At 43.1% G+C, this 20,587-nt stretch overlaps 2 protein-coding genes across 10 annotated transcripts in view; both read right to left on the minus strand.

Moving 5' to 3' along the window:
* Positions 1-36: 36 nt before the first annotated feature.
* Positions 37-3,471, minus strand: LOC110521913 (uncharacterized). Its single transcript, XM_021599866.3, has 5 exons — positions 3,200-3,471; positions 2,768-2,884; positions 2,429-2,588; positions 1,795-1,918; positions 37-1,679 (listed from the first exon to the last, which is right to left on the minus strand). The coding sequence occupies exons 2-5, from the start codon at positions 2,867-2,869 to the stop codon at positions 440-442; spliced, it is 1,626 nt and encodes a 541-aa protein (XP_021455541.2). The 5' UTR covers positions 2,870-2,884; positions 3,200-3,471; the 3' UTR covers positions 37-439.
* Positions 3,472-11,003: 7,532 nt separating this feature from the next.
* Positions 11,004-20,587, minus strand: part of LOC110521915 (AP-2 complex subunit alpha-1) — a 60,301-nt gene continuing 50,717 nt past the window's right edge. For all 9 annotated transcript variants that reach the window (XM_090232190.1, XM_090232188.1, XM_090232186.1 and 6 more), the window contains 6 exons: positions 19,831-19,921; positions 15,822-15,944; positions 15,556-15,672; positions 15,409-15,478; positions 15,147-15,281; positions 11,004-13,244 (listed from right to left, as the gene is read on the minus strand). In XM_090232190.1, the coding sequence (XP_090088316.1) occupies positions 13,167-13,244; positions 15,147-15,281; positions 15,409-15,478; positions 15,556-15,672; positions 15,822-15,944; positions 19,831-19,921 (614 nt within the window). In that variant the 3' untranslated portion in view covers positions 11,004-13,166. The remainder of the gene's footprint in view (positions 13,245-15,146; positions 15,282-15,408; positions 15,479-15,555; positions 15,673-15,821; positions 15,945-19,830; positions 19,922-20,587) is intronic.

The following is a 20,587-nucleotide window of genomic DNA, read 5'->3' on the forward strand; positions in this document are numbered from 1 at the left end:
CACTGTGATCCCATTACAAACAACAGTGCCAAAATACCATCCTCAAAATATTCATTTTATAAATAACAACAATAAACTGATCACTTAATTCACATCAATCAATAAATAAAAATCAACATAATCAAGCCTTAATCCATGAGCATTGTGTTGGAGGCATAAACTGCCCTATTTGTAATATACATAGTGCTTTTGAAGGAAGTCAACAATAAATGAGCATTTATAGGACAAAGCATTCACTCAGAGGACTGTGAACTTGGTATGGGCAGACAAATATTATACATGGAGTTCAGTTCTCTGTTCTCACACACACACACACACACACACACACACACACACACGCACACGCACACGCACACACACACACACACACACACACACAAATCAATCTCCTGGCATTTATCAGCCCTCTCTCTGTCCTCGCCAACGGTCTCTTACTGCATCAGCACCTATAGGGCAGAATAGCCGGTTCCACTTTGATCCGGGGGCCAAACAGCACCCCCAGCAGCATCTTCTCCCCCCAGCCCAGCAGCTTGTTGACAGTCAGGTTGAGAGGAAACAGGAGGCCCTGTTCGGCATCCACTCTTTCCTCAGACCTCACTGCAGATGCAGACAGCTTAGCTGCTGGCGACACCTGCTGGTCAACTACGATACTGTCCTGGCTCAAAACAGAACTGCTGCTCAGGCTCCCTGTTAGTGTCTCCCTCTCTGCTCTTCCCTTGCTGTGGTCCTTCCCTGTCTTTGGAGTCAATTTAGGCCTCCCCTTCTTCACGCTCTGACAGTGGCTGGGCTCTCTTTTAGGCTGGCCTCTTCCCTCTCTCTCTACCTTTGCCTGGGTTTGGGAGGAGTAGCGATTGGGCCAACCTGCTGCTTTGACACAGGATGTGCTCCTCTCTCTCTGTTGTACATCTGTCTGTGAGGAGGAAAGGGCCATCGTTGAAGGCTTTCTACCGTGCCTTTTTGAACCACTGGTGCCTTCTGACTCCCTCTTGTGGATGGTGTTAGAAACGCTGGACTGCGTTGGCTTGTGGCTAATGCTGTGCCTGTTGCTGCTTTCTGGCTCATTCTGGTGGGGAGTTGGTGGAATTGCACCAACGCGAGACAGGGAGAGGGTGAGGCTCTTGCGCTTCTCAGAGTGAGATGCAATGCCTGTTGGGATTTGTGGTGTGTTGGACTTTGGTGTCGGTGTCGCTGGTTCGTTGGGGCTTGGAGTCATTGCTCCACATGGGCTCTGGGCCTCCCTCTGGTTCCGGTTATGGTTCAGGTTGAGAGTGAGCGTTTTGTGTTTTCTGGAGAGAGACAGCGTCAGTTGTGACGGCACGCTCCTCTGGTCTTGCTGTGGCTTCTCTGATAGACTCTGAGTTTCACCTGAATATGAGGACCTTTGCTTTATATTCTCTGTGTTACAAGTGGAATTCTCATTGTACATTTTATGCACTTTAGCAACCTCTAAAAAGTCCTTAGCAACATAGCCATTGACCTGAATATTCCCCACCAGGGGGACAGAGGAACCGCCGCTAATGTTTTCATTGCTTGGCTGCAGACATGTGTCCAGTGATCTGATTGGCTGGATAGTGGGGTTGCCATTAGATGTTTTCTGAGTGAGGGTTCCTTGGAAGTGTTGTAGCTGACCCAGAAAATTGAAGTTTGGGGAGATTGAAGGCCTGCGCTCTTTCACAAACCTGAAAGTGAGGAACAGACAAGATCAGATGTGAATAGTTTACACACACACACACACACACACGCACACGCACACGCACACACATTATAATACACATACAGCACAGACAAACACACCTGTAGGCATGGTCAAGGTCCATCCCCAGGTTGTACATAATGTAGGCCACAGCCAGGGCAGGGGAGCGAGAGATTCCTGCAGCACAATGAACTACCACAGATCCACCTGATGACATAGCCCCATCTGAGAGAGAGAGAAGAGATAAGACATTTTCTTTTATTTGAAATCATCCATAATGTATTGCATGACATCACTTCAGCCAGACTGCAAACTGTGCAAAGCACACAGTTTACGTCAACTGTCATGAATGGGCTTCCTGCAACAGTAGGCTTGTATCAATTGTCCGTGGTACTGAATGGGATGTAACAACATTCAATATTTCTGAAACCATAGGAGCATAACTGGCCTACATGAAACCCTGATCAATAACTGCTCATCACTTGAACTGGGTCATCTGTGTTTCTTCCAGACAGACAGTCGCCAGTGTGTAATGCATACATGATGATGCAGACTATAGCATAATGATGACATGCAGAAATGTCCTACTACCTAATCTGCAGGATTTGCGTCGTCAAATCTCCAATGATGCCTATATTACCCTTATACTGAACTAGCTCTATCTTTGCACTATATGGGGAATAGGGTTGCCATCCATTTCACACCAAACTAACCCAATCTCATCATTATTCTCACCGATAAAACGCAGTGCCTCCGGGATATGGGGCAGCAGGTCGTCTCGGAGAGAGTCCTCGATTGGGATGCGAAGGTACTGGGAACGGGGAAGGAAAGTAGGCTGCGGGCTGAAGCGGCTCACGCTTAGCACGTATGAGATCCCGCGGGCGTCGAGGCAATCCTGCAGCCGAGTGGGAGTGCACGGGGACAAGCGAGACAGGGAACACGAAATATGAATACATTCTAGTCTTCTGGAAGAGGTACATTTTCGGTGCATTGTGAAAATACAAAACTTTGGCCAGTGACGAGAGCTAGGCTATCAATTCTATAGACTGACCTACTGAATGAAAACATTATTACCTGCGTAACGTCCGTCTCTGCACCCAGGTAAAGATACGGTAGGATGAGAGACAGCGGTGGACGCTCGCGTGTCCGGTTCTCTCTCTCCCTGTAGAACACCATCTCTGTCCTTTGTGTCTGGAACCGAAACATGAGAGAAAACGGTGTTCATTTCAATATCAAGGGATTACAATTATGTATTAGGCATCGAAAAAAGACTGCATGGAACTTTGACAATCATTTTAACAGTTGCATGAAATATATTAGCATTATTATTGCTATGAATGTTAATTAAGAAAACATTAATTTGTTCTATTGCTGCTAGAGAATGATGTTCTCTTTGCATTACGTCATGGATTTTGCAAGTTTGCATTCATTAGATGATCATAGGAGAATATAAAACCAGACATAAATGATGCAAGCAAAATGCAAGAAATATTACATTGTACTTACAGCGAAGATTTTCACTCCAAACGAAGATACTGGAAATATCGCACAAATCAACTTGCACACCAAATAACTCGATCTAATCGACCCGAATGGTCTCAAAGAAAATGGATTAAGAATGCAAAAATATATGTTATGCTTAATTAATAATAAGTAGAGTATAGAGCTCGCTCTCTCTTTCTTGACTTCTACTCTCGTCCTGTTCCTTGTCCTGTCTGCGACTGTAACATTATTTGTTGTTGTATGGCTATACCTGCGCGAGGGGGAAAGGATGAGGTAATGCTGTTTCTACAAGCTAAGAATAGTACAATTGTATGTGATGTCATTTTCAACCAATCCGCCGCCCATGCCGGACTCATTTGTTAATCATCATCAATTCGCCTGAAGACCCTTTGCTTTTTATTGTGACGAATCGTACCTTTTCTTACGCTATTGTTGCAGAGGCGTTTTTAAAAAAACATGCAGCTGCAATACGTCGTGGCGAAAAGCATTTATTTGTGAAAAACCCTATAATCTCTTCCAGTGGCGATTTTAGCATGTAAATCTTGGCGGGGCAACAAAAAAGAAAGAGTGGGATGCATGCCAGCAAAGCCACAACACAACGCTAAACAATACATTCATTGTACCATAACGGTGACAAACGGTGCCCATAAACTGTTAGAGCCTACATAAACCTGTCCCAACAGCAGAGTCCCAACACTTTACCACTGCTACACCTGGTCTGGCAGCGAAAAAGTTCATTCAGCCTCATTTACTGCCATTAAAAAAACCATAACTGATATGGCTGACTTCCTTAAACAAATGTGGTTTCTGCTGACAATTGAGATGTACAAACTACGGCATAAGGGGACGACAAGCGGATAAGAGGCTATCCGTAATTCCGATTAAGACATGAGCGAGCTAGGATGGACGCAGTCAATATAACTATTTGTTCAGTGTTTTTGAAATGTACAGCAACAGAATCCAAAACATGGTCTGTTCTTACAGTGTTCTCCCTGTACACCAAGTCAGAACTGTAGGATAAATAAAGGAGGCATATAAGCAGACAAGGAAAGCTCTTACAATATTTGATGATTACATTTATCACGACTCAGGATATGACCCAGATGCAGACAGAGGACCCGGATAGTACAGTTCTTAATCATTTATTTTAACACTGGGCAAAGGGCAGGTCGAGGAAAGGCATAGGTTTGTAATCAGGTAAGAGTCAGGCAGGTACAGGACTGCAGGCAGGCTCGGAGTCAGGGCAGGCAGAGGTTTGTAATCAGGTCAGAGTCAGGCAAGTACAGGACGGCAGGCAGGCTCGGGGTCAGGACAGGCAGAATGGTCAGAACTGGGAAAACTAGGAAACAACCAATTGACAAAAATGGAAAAATTCAACATTTAAAATGATAAACATTCAACATTGGCCTTGCTGTCAATGATGCATGATTTGTGCCGCGCTCAAAACAACTGTTAACTCGGAACTGCGAAAACTTGACTTCAGTGAGTTCAAGACAACTGGGAAGTCGAGAATAAACGAGCTCCGACTGGGTAAAAACCCTTTTGAACCGTCATCCAACTTGAAATTGTAAATCCGACCTCTTTCTAGAGCTACGACCTGAAGATCAACGACATCATTATGATTCGACCTTGCTTTTTCAGAGTTCCCAGTTGTTTTGAAAGCACGATAAATCCAGAGAATGCCAGACTGGAATGCCAGAAAGGGATGTTAAGATGGCGCCGAATACGATGGCTGACGCTTTACATGACCAACTGTGCTATTTTGTTAATTTTTTTTGCATTGTTTGTAACTTATTTTTTAACTTATTTTGTACATAATGTTGCTGCTACTGTCTCTTATGACCGAAATTAACTCAGAAAAGACGGAGGAAAAGGGGTCTGCCTTCTGAGAATCCTTAGGCGAGTGAGTAAACTCCCACCGCCATCCGTTCTACTGGCTAACGTGCAATCATTGGAAAATAAAATGGATGACCTACGATTACGATTATCCTACCAACAGGACATAAAAAAATGTAATTTTTACAAGTTTCACCGAGTTGTGGCTGAACGACGACACGGATAATATAGACCTGGTAAGATTTTCCATGCCCTGGCAGAACAGAGAAGAAGCTACGTCTGGTAAGACGAGGGGTGGGGGTGTGTGTCTATTTGTCAATAACAGCTGGTGTGCGATGTCTAATATTAAAGAAGTCTTGAGGTATTGCTCTACCTTATGATAAGCTGCAGACCACACTATCTACCAAGAGAGTTCATCTATATTATTCGTAGCCATCTATTTACCACCACAGACCGATTCTGGCACTAAGACCGCATTCAAACAACTCTATAAGGCCATAAGCAAACAAGAAAATGCTCATCCAGAAGCGACGCTCCTAGTTGCCAGGGACTTTAATGCAGGCAAACTTAAATGAGTTAAACCAAATATTTACCAGTATGTGTCACCAGAGGAAACTAGAGGGAGAAAAAAAAAACTCTAGACCACCTTTATTCCACACACAGAGATGCATACAAAGCTCTACCTCGCCCTCCATTTGGTAAATCTGACCATAATTATATCCTATTGATTCCTGCTTACAAGCAAAAACTAAAGCAGGAAGTACCAGTGACTCCATCAATAAGGAAGTGTTCAGATGACACGGATGCTACGCTACAGGACTGTTTTGCTTGCATAGACTGGAAAATGTTCCGGGATTCATCCAATGGCATTGAGTATACGACCTCAGTCCTCAGCTTCATCAATAAGTGCATTGACGACGTCATCTCCACAGTGACCGTACGAACATATCCCAATCAGAAGCCATGGATTACAGGCAACATCCGCATCGAGCTAAAAGCTAGAGCTGCCGCTTTCAAGGAGCGGGACACTAATCCGGATGCTTATAATAAATCCCGCTATGCCCTCAGACGAACCATCAAACAAGCAAAGCGTCAATACATGATTAAGACTGAATCCTACTACACCGTCTCTGATGCTCATTGGATGTGGCAGGGCTTGAAAACTATAACGGACTACAAATGGAAAGTCAGACGCGAGCTAACCAGTGACACGAGCCTACCAGACGAGCTAAATGCCTTTTATGGTTTTTTCAAGGCAAGCAACACTGAAGCATGCATGAGAGCACCAGCTGTTCTGGATGACTGTGTGATAACGCTCTCAGTAGCCGATGTGAGCAAGACCTTTAAACAGGTCAACATTCACAAAGCCGCGGGACATGTACTCAAAGCATGTGCGGACCAACTGGCAAGTGTCTTCACTGACATTTTCAACCTCTACCTGACCGAGTCTGTAATATCTACATGTGTCAAGCAGACCACCATAGTCCCTGTGCCCAAGGAAGCAAAGGTAATCTGCCTAAAGTATTACCGTCCGTAGCACTGACGTCGGTAGCCATGAAGTGCTTTGAAAGGCTGGTCATGTCTCACATCAACAGCATCCTCCCAGATACCCTAGACCCACTCCAATTCGCATACTGCTCCAACAGATCCACAGATGACACAATCTCAATCGCACTCCACACTGCCCTTTCCCACCTGGGCAAAAGAAACATCTATGTGAAAATGCTGTTCATTGACTACAGCTCAGTGTTCAACACTATAGTGCTCGCAAAGCTCATCACTAAGCTAAGGACCCTGTGACTAAACACCTCCCTCTGCAACTGGATCCTGGACTTCCTGATCCTCAACACTGGGGCCCCTCCGGGGTGTGTACTTAGTCCCCTCCTGTACTCCCTGTTCACCCACAACTGCGTAGCCAAACACGACTCCAACACCATCATTAAGTTTGCTGACGACACAGCAGTGGTAGGCCTGATCACCGACAACAATGAGACAGCCTATAGGATGGAGGTCAGAGAACTGGCAGTGTGGTGCCAGGACAGCTGATCGTGGACTACAGGAAAAGGCGTGCCAAACAGGCCCCCATTACCATCGACGGGGCTGTAGTTGAGCGGGTCGAGAGTTTCAAGTTCCTTGGTATCCACATCACCAACACACTATTATGGTCCAAACACACCAACACAGTCATGAAGAGGGCATGACAAAACCTTTCCCCCTCAGGAGACTGAAAAGATTTGGCATGGGTCGTACTGCCCAGTATATTGCGTACGTCCCAGTACATCACTGGGGCCAAGCTTCCTGCCATCCAGGACCTATATAATAGGCGGTGTGAGAGGAAAGCCCATAAAACTGTCAGAGACTCCAGTCACTCAAGTCATAAACTATTTTCTCTGCTCTGCTATCGCACAGCAAGTGGTACTGGAGCTCCAAGTCTAAGACCAAAAGGCTCCTTAACAGCTTCTACCCCCAAGCCATAAGACTGCTGAACAATGAATCAAATGGCCACCGGACTATTTACATTGAGCCCCCCTTTTGTTTTGTACACTGCTGCTACTCGCTGTTTATTATCTGTGCATAGTCACTTTACCCCTACCTATATGTACAAATGACCTCAACTAACCTGTATCCCCACACACTGGCTCGGTACCGGTATCCCGTATATATCCTCGTTATTGTTATTTTATTGTGTTACTTTGAATTTTTTACTTTCGTTTATTTGGTAAATATTTTCTGAACTCTTCTTTAACTGCACTGTTGGTTAAGGGCTTGTAAGTAAGAATTTCACAGTAAGGTCTACACTTTTGTTGTATTCTGCGCATGTGACAAATAAAGTTTGATTTGATTTTGATTGGACTTTGATGAGAAAATTTGCCCACGAAGGACCGCCATGCCACCTTCCTGTTCAAGTGAGCTCAGCACAACAAGGTGAGTCCAAAAATGTATTGTATGCTGTTGCATAAATTATGTAATATGCCAAGGAGATACTGTAGATACTGTAGCTAAGAAAGTAATACTAAGTGTATGTTGTGTAGTAAGATGTTAGTACCCCATGTGCCTCACCCTAATCATTTCGCCTACTGTAGCCTATAACCTGTTTTAGAGAAATGTAATCATCGAATATTGTAAGAGCTTTCATTGTCTGCTTATATGCCCCCTTTATTTATCCTACAGTTCTGACTTGGTGTACAAGGAGAACACTAAGAATGGCTAATGTTCTGAATTTTGTTGCTGTACATTTCAAAAGTGCTAAACAAATAGTTATATTGACTACGTCCATCCTAGCTCGCTCATTGTCTAAATCGAAATTACGGATGGCCTCTTATCCGCTTGTCGTCCCCTTATGCCATAGTTTGTACATCTCTTTTGTCATTAGAAACCACATTTTTAAGCCAGTCAGCCATATCAGCTATGTTTTAAAAAAAAAGGAAGTAAATGAGGCCGAATGAAATGTTTTGCTGCCAGACAAGGCTCCGCTGATAGCCAGGTGAGGCAGTGGTAAGATGTTGGGACTGCTGTTGGGACAGCTTTATGTAGGCCCTAACAGTTTGTAGGCACCATTTGACACCGTTATAGTGCAATTAATGTATTGTTTAATGTTGTGTCGTGGCTTTGCTGGCATGCATCCCACTTGGTATTTTTATTTGTTGCCCCACCAAGATTTACATGCTAAAATCGCCACTGCTGCTAGAGCTGCCCTGGTCAACTGTAAGTGCTGTTATTGTGAAGTGGAAACGTCTAGGAGCAACAACATCTCAGCTGCGAAGTGGTAGGCCACACAAGCTCAAGGTCACAGAACTGAAATGCTTGATAATGTTTGTGATATCAACAGAGACAGAATTGTGTCAAGGCACAGATCTGGGGAAAGGTACCAAAACATTTCTGCAGCATTGAAGGTCCCCAAGGACACAGTGGCCTCGCTCATTCTAAAATGGAAGAAGTTTGAACCACCAAGACTCTTCCTAGAGCTGGCCGCATGGCCAAACTGAGCAATCGGGGGAGAAGGACCTTGGTCAAGGAGGTGACTAGAAACGTGATGGTCAGTAAACAGATACAAATACACCTTATGGAACAGTGGGGATTGTGAAGAGACACACATGCACAGACAAAAACTTACACAATAAGACACACACTCTACAAACACATTTTGCATCGTAGATATGTGGTAGAGTAGTTGCCTGAATGTACACACTTAATGTAATGTAATATTTTAAATTGTATATAACTGCCTTAATGTTGCTGTACCCCAGAAGAACAGCACCTGCATTGGATCCTAATAAATACAAATAATGTAATCATTCGATCATAGCCTATATATAGTGACCCACAGATGCAAGAGGGGGAGAAAACTCACATAACATTGCACAACTCAAGATAAAATGGGTTAACATGAGAAGTACATAGATAATTTATATTAAGATCATGTTTTATTTCTGCATCAAGGCTGCTCTGTGCTTTGCACGGGGCACACGTTTGCATGTTCACTGTAGCCTAGGAGACGGCCTAGTTCGTCCCATTGGTGCATCATGACGAGTTACTCCTCTTGCTGAAGCCCTATATTCCCAATAGGTCAAATTAAGAATAAGAAAGAATTAATCTAATCTGATCTCAATCCAGTTCTGCGTTTACCCCTGTTAACAGTTCAGGTTTATGACTGGGGGAAGATTTGCTGATCCTAAACCTGTGCTTGAGGACCATTTTAACCTGGTGTTGAATTAGGAAAATAGAAATATGACTCTAGAACTTGTCTGTTGTCATTTTGATTATTGAGGGATAAAAACACATGCAGATGCTGCTTTCTTCAGTGGAAGCTCGTAATAGATGTGATCAGCACAACAAAGGACACCGGGAACAGGTGAATAAGGGGTTTGGGTCACTTTCACTCCCCCTCTGACCTGTTCATAGAGGATGTAATACCAAATCAGGAGTTCCTTTCTGATTAATCAGGAAAAATCTAATCTCACACCAGAAGACATACATTTAATTTATATGTGGATTGAGGGTCAGTTTCCCAAACATCTCCATTGATCATGCATTTTAGTCCAGGAAAAAGGCTCTATTATGTCAAGATAACAGTGAGGATGGAATCTGTTATCTTTGCACACTTGAGCTGCATTTACACAGGCAGCCCAATTGTGAATTGGGCAAAATATCTGATCCGATTGGTCAAAATACCAAGAATTGGACAAAACATCAGAATTGGGCTGCCTGTGTAAACACTGCCTAAATGATCTGTAAAGGCCCACTCAGTGATCTGTTAAGGCCCACTGTGACACTCCATACCCCTTTCATCCTCAGCCATTAGGTTAGAGGTACAGGTTGGTAACATGCAGTGTTAGAGAAGCTACTCTGAAAATATAGTTAACCAAGCTACCAATTACTTCACACTAAGTTAAGCTACACTAATTATACCCTCAAGAAAATATAGTTCACTTGACTAAAGTTACTTTGAAGTAGTAGTTCACTACATCCAAACTAGTTTATGAAAAAGCATCATATGTAAATCCAATATGTCAGACTACAAATCTCAAGAAAAGATCACTTCGGGGTCATATGTTAACATAATGTGGAATTTAGCCAATTAAACAGCATTTCAAGTGAGAGTTAGGCAAGTATGATGCAGAAAAAGGAACTTATTGCCTACTTCACCCAAATTATATTTTAGCAAAATCAGTAGTGTCTAGTTCCAGTAGTTAACTACACTGCTACATGGCAAAACAATCTTCATTCAAAGAGCAAAATCACATTACATCTACTACTTAGTCAATGTGGTGAGTTCTTATTGATTGGACTATGTGATACATCCAACTACGGTTCTGGAGAGCTGCTGGGTGTTCAGGCTTTTGTTCAAGCCCAGCACTAACACGCCAGTTTTTTATTGTGGACGTGGAACTGTGGTGAGCTTTGGAAAGAAATTCCTCTTCACACATCACACACAGACACACTTTCCCACCAAGAAACAGAGAGCCAGTGGTAGAGTATATGGCATAGTTTTACTTTCACATTATTCAGTACAGAGTAAATCTTAAATCTAACACAGGTATCTCACAGGTTTAACACCGATACACAGGGCTGCATTAGCTAGCGGATACTGCACACACACACACACACAAAATTATTCTACAGTTTCCACTACAATGATCAGACTGTCCCACTAATGTTGCATGGGTTAGACATATAAGTGACTCCTGTTGAAACTAATATGACCATGTCTCAAAGATAATTTAGGATATTTTTACCATGTGGTACACCAACACACACTCGTTGCCCACCCCTGATGATTAGATCCTGGTAGTTGTGATTGACAATTGGTCCGAGTTCCCTCCTCCCTCTCATCTCTAAGAATGGACATGTTGGTGCGTGTGTCTGAAATGTGAGTTTACAGATAAGTGCTGTCCAGTGTCTTTGTGGTTGGTTGTGTTTTCAAAGATTATAATCAATCTATTTGCAGATTGCTATCTTCTCCCAATTAATACCATAAGGTAAGTATTTGTGACGTGTGTGTGCGCGTGCGTGGACAAGCCTGTGCGTGTTTAGAGATCAAGTTCTGAGGTACTCCTCTTTTTTCAGTCAATCACGGTGTCAAGCAGCACTCTACTCTCCAATCCCATCCCTCTTTTCAGCATGAAAAATTTAAAATAAGGAATACTAGGCCTCTGCTCTGCCGCTTCACTCTTCATGTGAACACGGACTGGCCCACTGCCCTCTAACTCCTTCCAACTACCACCTGAACTCCCATCAATGGGACTTGCTCAATGCTTGCTTATGCACAACAAACATTTCATAAACTGTCGTAAAACAGCCCATGTCAGTTCCCTGCCTCAAGTGTCAAAAAACATTTCTAATCTGAAATAAACAGTTAATTACAATGGTGGTAAGTAGGCTTTATGACAGGTTTAAGTCAAGTGTCAACCTCACCGCTGTCTGATTAACACTGTAAACAAGACCAGCTACCCTGCTACTCTCTCCCTCAATCTCCTTCGAGCTGACCCCTCTACCCTATTCGCAGGGTACACACGGCTAGCCCTACTCTCGCTCTCACACACACACGACAAACACTTCAATAACTCCACTACTAATAAAAGTAAAATGACAAAAAATATAAAGTAATTACATTCTTAAAAAAAATATATATATATATATTTCAAAAAAAGAATATATATATATATATTCCATGAACAGGTACATAATCATTTGAGTTTATGTATAAAGTATGGTTACACGCCAGAAAGACAGGGGAAGTGGGAGAGGGGTGGTGTGTGTATGTGTTTGAGGGGTACTGAAGGACTGAGGTCTCTTAGAACCACCTAAAGTGCACTGGTCATTTCCACTGGAATAGAGCTGGAACTGTAGACTTGGGAATGTGCCGGAGATTTTTTTATGGAATATTATATCTCAGGGATTATACTGATAGAGGCCCTTGGAATGTATAACCGGTGGGGGACTGGGACAGCAAGGGTGGAGAAGAGATGGGGTTGGGGTGAAGGTGGGGGTTTAGAGTGTCATTTTGGACCCTTACACAGAAGAGTCCCATTTCTTTAGTGATTTCGTTTTACCCCTCCCTCCCACTAAAGGAGGACCCTATACAGATTCTTTACACGGACACTTAAGCATGTACAAATATATGTATCTGCCTACATGTGAGAGTATCTGGGTGTGTATTACGTGTGTGTGTGTAGAACTCCCAGGAATAGTCTAAGGTTGAAATGTCGCGGAATCAACGCACAGATTCTTCCACCCTCCCCCCCATGCATCACACAGGTACCAGCTGTCATCACAAGTACTCAGGGCTTAAACAGACAGGACGGAGAAGAACAGGACACACACACACGCACGCACGCACGCACGCACGGGTAAACACCAGAAAAAAACCAAGAATTGTAGCGCCATTGATAATAAACAGTAATAACAATAAGAATCGGAATTATAATCATGACAAAAATAATAAATGACATTCATAATAGGGCAGTCGTGCAAGTGGCAACGGCTGCTTTTTTCCCTTTTGTAGGTATTTTTCTTTCTTCTCATTGATTCTTTGTTCGGGGGGGGTTAAAACACTGGTCTCTCGGTGTGTTGGGCATCTAGAGCGTAGTAATGATGGCCTGGAGCGCGTTGGGCGAGTTCTAGACTCAGGGTTTCAGAACTGTTCTGCCAGGAGGTCACAGACGCGCTGGGAAACAGTGTCCTTGCTGCTGCGCAGAGTCAGCCGGTACATCTGACAGAGAAGGGACACAGATTTAGCATGTGTAAACACACACACACACACACACACAAATGAACATACAGGGTGGTCAGTAAAGTTCAAACACACATAATATATATATATATATATACAGTGCCTTCAGAGAGCATTCATACCCCTTGACTTATGCCACATTATGTTGCATTACAGCCTGAATTAAAAAATGGATTACATTTAGTTCTCACCCATCTACACACAACATCCCACAATGACGAAGTGAAATCAAGATTTTTTTTTAAATGTTTGCAAATTGATAGAAAATCAAATACAGAAATATCTAATTTACATAAGTATTTATACACCTTTGCTATGACACCCCAAATTGAGCTCAGGGGCATCCAATTTCCTTTGATCATCCTTGATACACCTGAGGCCAACTCAGTTGTTTGGACATGATTTAGAAAGAGAAACACTCTATACAAGGTCCCACAGTTAACAGTGCATGTCAGAGCGGGAACGATACCATGAAGTCCAAGGAACTGTCCGTAGAGCTCAGAGATAGTATTGTGATGAGGTATATATCTGGGGAAGGGTATAGAGTGCTGAAAGTTTGCAAGAGCAGTGGTCTCCATCATTGGGAAATTGAAAAAAATATGGAACAACCCAGATTCTGCCTACAGCTGTCCGTCCGACCAAACTGGGCAAGAAGGACCTTGGTCAGGGAGGTGACCAAGAACCCAATGACCAATCTGACAATTCCTTGGTTGAGATGGGAAAAAATGTATCCCTTTGGCCTGAATGGAAAGTGTTATGTCTGGAGAAAACCAGGCACAGGTCCTTGCCTGTCAACACCATCCCTATGCTATGCATTTCAATGAATTTAGCCAAATACAGGCAAATCCTTGATGAGAACCTGCTTCAAGAGTGAAAAATCTTAGATTGGGGCGAAGATTTATGTTCCAACAGGACAATAATGACCACAAGCATACAGAGAAAGCAATGCTGGAATGGCTTCAGGACAAGAATGTGAAAGTCATTGAGTGGCCCAGCAAAAGCCCAGACTTGAATCACATTGAACATTTGTGTAAAGACTTGAAGATTGCTGTTTACCGCCGCTCCCATCTAATTTAAGCGCTTGAGAAAATCTGCAAGGAAGAATGGGAGAAAATCCCCAAATTCTGATGTACAAAGCTGATACAGACAATGACACATTCTCCAAGACGACTCAAAGAGGTAATCGTCGCCAAAAGTGAATCCATAACGTATAAACTCAGGGGTGTGAATACTTACGTAAATTAGATATTTCTGTAATTAAAAAATAAATAAAAATTACTTTGTCATTATGAGGTATTGTGTGTAGATGGGTGAGAAATATACATTTAATCAATTTTGAATTCAGGCTTAACAATAAAATGTAGAATAAGTCAAGGGGTATGAAAACTTTAAGGCATTGTATATATTGGATCATCAAAAATGTTACCACGTGTTTAGAATGGATTTACACTGATGACACATTATCAACCTCGAGTCTAACACTGCACAGAGACCGAGAGAGACAGAGAGAGAGAGAGACAGAGAATGTGGAGATTCAAGTGTTCAATTTTGGGGTGTCAGTGAGAAAGTGTGGAAGAATCAATGTGGAGGGAAAAGTGAATGAGAACGTGAAAAAAGGGTGCGAAAGAGAGAATAGGGGGATGAGAAAGAAAGAACGAGAGTGAGAGAGAACAGGGACAGTTGTGTGTTACCTGCTCGCCAGGCTTGATTTGCAGCAGCACACAGAAAGACACAGACAGCAGTGAGTGATGCAATGAGAGCAGCACAGACGGACTCTGTGTGTGTGTGTGTATATATATGTGTGTGTGTGTGTGTATGTATATATATATAAATGTACATTTGTGTGTGTGTGTATATGTGCATATACATTTGTGTGTGTACCTGGGCCTGCGCATTGGGTTCCAGTCTCAGCAGACAGCCAACCTGTTGGGCCTTGGTCTGGATGACTCCAGCACACACATAGTTCTCTGGGTTAGGATCCACATTCTCCAACAGGGCTGTCCCAAGGCCCAGCAACTAGAGACAAGAGTGGGAGGGTGGGGGGGAGAGAGAAAATGGGAGGGGGTAGAATGTGGTAGACATTCAGCAGGCAAAGGAATTAAATGAATATGCCTAAAGTGTGTGTGTGTGTGTGTGTGTCTACCTTGGCCTTGAGCACTTCTGTGTCCATGCCATGACTGGCCTTGAAGATCTTTTGTGCTTCTTGCTGGGGCCTGAAAAGAGAAGAAGTCATAAATACACACACACGCACCCCCTTACATGCTCGCACCCTACACACACTCTCGCTCACTGGCTGAGTTGTTTCCAGCGCTGGAAGAAGTCTGCGGCGGCCATCTCTGTGGGTTGGAAGAACTTGTTGATGGTGACAGGCAGCTTGAGAGAGATATTCTGCAGGGCTCCCCCATACCTGAGAGGAACACACACACGCTACTTAATAAACTGAAGATAACAACAAAAAATGTTTGCGTGTATGTTTGAGTTACTACTGATCTTCCGTGCGTCATTGCGAGGTGTTTGTATCATATGTTCTGTGTAATATTCTGTGCGCGTGTGCACCTGAACTTGATGTTGAGCAGCGGAGCATCAATGAAGTCGGTCAGACACTCGATATTGATGACTTGCTGCACCTGTGCTCCTCCCTCCACTAGGGGTTCCACTGTTTTGGTCTGCACGTTGAGCTGTGGGAAAGCCAGTCAAGGAGAGGAACAGAGCCGGGACTAGAGACTATACTGGGGGGACTTTAATATTGAATATAGCTATCTATGTGTGTTAAAAAGTATAGACTACAACCCAATGGACACACATAGTAGTGTTGCACAGTACAGTTGTGGCCCAAAGTTTTGAGAATGACAAATATTACATTTCAAAGTCTGCTGCCTCAGTTTGTATGATGGAAATTTGCATATACTCCAGAATGTTATGAAGAGTGATCAGATGAATTTAAATTAATTGCAAAGTCCCTCTTCGCCATGCAAATGAACTGAATCCCCCCAAAACATTTCCACTGCATTTCAGCACTGCCACAAAAGGACCAGCTGACATCATGTCAGTGATTCTCTTGTTTAACACAGGTGTGAGTGTTGACGAGGACAAGGCTGGAGATCACTCTGCCATGCTGATTGAGTTCGAATAACAGACCGAAAGCTTTAACAGCATTCTCAAAAGTGACCACAAATGCGATGAGTGTAATGCTTTTATTATAAAAAGGTGAATTTTAATGGTGAAAATGATCAGCGTTATGTATGCCAGTTAGGCTCTACACCCGTTGTAATGCAGAATAATGTGTTTAAATTTTAAGAAGCTATTTGGCAACATCAGTTATGATGCAAACCTCATCAAAACATATAGGCCTATGGGCAAGGCTACATGAGGTGTGCGACTGTAACCGGTGTGAAATGGCTAGCTAGTTAGCGGGGTGCGCGCTAATAGTGTTTCAAAATCGGTGACGTCACTCACTCGGAGACCTTGAAGTAGTTGTTCCCCTTGCTCTGCAAGGGTCGTGGCTTTTGTGTGGAGTGATGAGTAACGATGCTTCGAGGGTGGCTGTGGTCGATATGTGCAGAGGGTCTCTGGTTCGAGCCCAGGTAGGGACGAGGAGAGGGAGGGTAGCTATACTGTTACATTGATGCTGTTTACCCAGATCACTGGTTGCTGCGGAAAAGGAGGTCGTCAAAAGGGGGGTGAGTGCAACCGGTGTGAAATGGCTAGCTAGTTAGAGGGGGTGCGCGCTAATAGCGTTTCAAATCGGTGACGTCGCTCGCTCCGAGACCTTGAAGCAGTTGTTCCCCTTGCTCTGCAAGGGCCTCAGCTTTAGTGGAGCGATGGGTAACGGTGCTTCGTGGGTATCTGTTGTTGATGTGTGCAGAGGGTCCCTGGTTCGAGCCCAGGTAGGGGCAAGGAGAGGGACGGAAGCAAAAAACTGTTACACGACTATGGTTTGGAAAAAGAAGGTGGACAAAAGCATGTGAAACAGCAGGGCATCATTCACAAGTGAGCAGCTAATATTGTCACCCATCACACTATTCTTGATATAATCTTGTCTTTACATATACTAAATCATATACAGTACCAGTCAAAAGTTTGGACACCTACTCACTCAAGGGTTTTTCTTTATTTTGAATATTTTCTACATTGTAGAATAATAGTGAAGACATCAAAACTATGAAATAACACATATGGAATCATATAGTCACCAAAAAAAGTGTTAAACAAATCAAACTATATTTTATATTATTCAAAGTAGCCACCCTTTGCCTTGATGACAGCTTTGCACACTCCTCCCCCATATGCTGAGCACTTGTCAGGTGCTTTTCCTTCAATCTGTGGTCCAACTCATCCCAAACCATCTCAATTGGGTTGAGGTCAGGTGATTGTGGAGGCCAGGTCATCTGATGCAGCACTCCATCCCTCTCCTTCTTGGTAAAATAACCCTTACAAAGCCTAGAGGTGTGTTGGGTCAATGTCATGTTGAAAAACAAATGATAGTGGGACTAAGTGCAAACCAGATGGGATGGCGTATCGCTTCAGAATGCTGTGATAGCCATGCTGGTTATGTGTACAGTTGAAGTCGGAAGTTTACATACATCTACGTTGGAGTCATTAAACTCGTTTTTCAAACACTCCACAAATGTCTTATATCCGCAGTAAAACGAGTCCTATATCAACATAACCTGAAAGGCCGCTCAGCAAGGAAGCCATTGCTTCAAAACCACCATAAAAAAGCCAGACTACGGTTTGCAACTGCACATGCGAAAAAGATGGTACTTTCTGGAGAAATGTCCTCTGGTCTGATGAAACAAAAATAGAACTGTTTGGCCATAAGGACCATTGTTATGTTTGGCGGAAAAAGGGAAGAAAAAAAGAACACCATCCTAACCGTGAAGAACGGGGGTGGCAGCATCATGTTGTTGGGGTGCTTTGCTGCAGGAGGGACTGGTGCACTTCACAAAATAGATGGCATCACGAGGAAGGAAAATTATGTGGATATATTGAAGCAACATCTCAAGACATCAGTCAGGAAGTTAAAGCTTGGTCACAAATGGGTCTTCCAAATGGACAATGACCCCAAGCATACTATAGAACATTTGTGGGCAGAACTGAAAAAGGGTGTGCGAGCAAGGAGGCCTACAAACCTGACTCAGTTACACCAGCTCTGTCAGGAGAAATGGGCCAAAATTCACCCAACTTATTGTGGGAAGCTTGTGGAAGGCTACCCGAAACGTTTGACCCAAGTTAAACAATTTAAAGGCAATGCTACCAAATACTAATTGAGTGTGTGTAAACTTCTGACCCACTGGGAATGTGATGAAAGAAATAAAAGCTGAAATAAAATCGCTCTACTATTATTCTAACATTTCACATTCTTAAAATAAAGTGGTGAATATTTACTCTGAAAACGAGAGTTTAAATGTATTTGGCTAAGGTGTATGTAAACTTCCGACTTCAACTATACCTTTAATAAATCACTGACAGTGTCACCAGCAAAGCACCAACACACCTCCTCCATGCTTCACGGTGGGAATCATACATGCAGAGATCTTCTGTTCACCTACTCTGCATCTCACAAAGACACAGATGTTGGAACAAAAATCTAATTTGGATTCATCAGAACAAAGGACAGATTTCCACCGGTCTAATGTCCTTTGCTCGTGTTTCTTGGCCCAAGGAAGTCTCTTTTTCTTATTGGTGTCCTTTAGTAGTGGTTTCTTCGCAGTAATTCGACCATTAAAGCCTGATCAACACAGTCTCCTCTGAACAGTTGATGTTGAGATGTGTCGGTTACTTGAACTCTGAAGCATTTATTTGGGCTGAGATGTCTGAGGTGCAGTTAACTCTAATGAACTCATCCTCCGCAGCAGAGTTAACTCTGGGTCTTCCTTTCCTGTGGCAGGCCTCATGAGAGTTTCCTCATAGCGCTTGATGGTTTTTGCGACTGCACTTGAAGAAACTTTCAAAGTTCTTCAAATGTCTTTGCTTATTTAAGCTGCTCTATACATAATATGGACTTGGGTCTTTTACCAAATAGGGTTATCTTCTGTATACCACTCCTTACTTGTCACAACACAACTGATTGGCTCAAACGCATTAAGGAAAGAAATGCCACAAATTAACTTAACAAGGCACACCTGTTAACAGAAATGCTTTCCAGGTGAATACCTCGTGTTGCTGGCCAGTACATGATGCAACAAAATGCCAACATGGCGATTTACAGTTAGCTGGTGTTCTAAAGCCTATTGTTTCCATTCCCCTTTAATACATACATGTCTGTCTCCAAAAAATGTTGACGTAAAAAAAAAAGAAATGTAATGATATTGAACTTAAAAGATGCCCATATACTGAACAGAGCAGCAGCAGCATTTGTCTGGATCATCTGTCATTTTGTGACTTTGGCTAATATACCTTCTTTTTTTGCAGCAGGATCATTTTGGTATCGAGTATCGTGATGGTATCGCGTATTTTGATACTAAACCTGGTATCAGTATCGAAGTCAAAATTCTGCTATTGCTATAGTGTGCAAGATAAGGGTGTGCCAGTGTGTGTGTGTGTGCAAATGCATTGAAGGATATGAGACTGCAGCTCCCCTGGACAGCTGACTGTGGTGTTAAAGCTGACAAACTGCACCGAGGTTTTATTGCCATAGAACAGATACATCCTCCCTAAAAAATATATAAAAAAACATGTTAGAAGATATGTCAAATGGACACATTTAGGTGACATTTCCAAAATAAAACATACAGGTTATAATGCATTATGTACGCTCCCATATTAAGGCTATAGTGCAGCATTTACACACCAACTCATTCCCGTTTATAATGCATTATAATTCATAATAACTACAGTACAACAACATATGGACACAGTCGGTAACTCACCCATCTCAATAGTAAAAGCACATACATACATAAACTCAGCAAAAAAAGAAACGTCCTCTCACTGTCAACTGCGTTTATTTTCAGCAAACTTAGCATGTGTAAATATTTGTATAAAAATACCAAGATTCAACAACAGACAAAAACTGAACAAGTTTCACAGACATGTGACTAGCAGAAATGGAATGGTGTCCCTGAACAAAGGGGGGGTCAAAATCAAAAGTAACAGGCAGTATCTGGTGCGGCCACCAGCTGCATTAAGTACTGCAGTGCATCTCCTCATCATGGACTGCACCAGATTTGCCAGTTCTTGCTGTGAGATGTTCCCCACTCCTCCACCAAGGCACCTGTAAGTTCCCGGACATTTCTGGGGGGGAATGGCCCTAGCCCCCACCCTCCGATCCAACAGGTCCCAGACGTGCTGAATGGGACTGAGATCCGGGCTCTTCGCTG

This window comes from Oncorhynchus mykiss, chromosome 4 (genome assembly GCF_057628025.1).
Source record: "Oncorhynchus mykiss isolate SJ-2025 chromosome 4, ASM5762802v1, whole genome shotgun sequence".
In the NCBI taxonomy this organism is placed as follows: domain Eukaryota; kingdom Metazoa; phylum Chordata; class Actinopteri; order Salmoniformes; family Salmonidae; genus Oncorhynchus; species Oncorhynchus mykiss.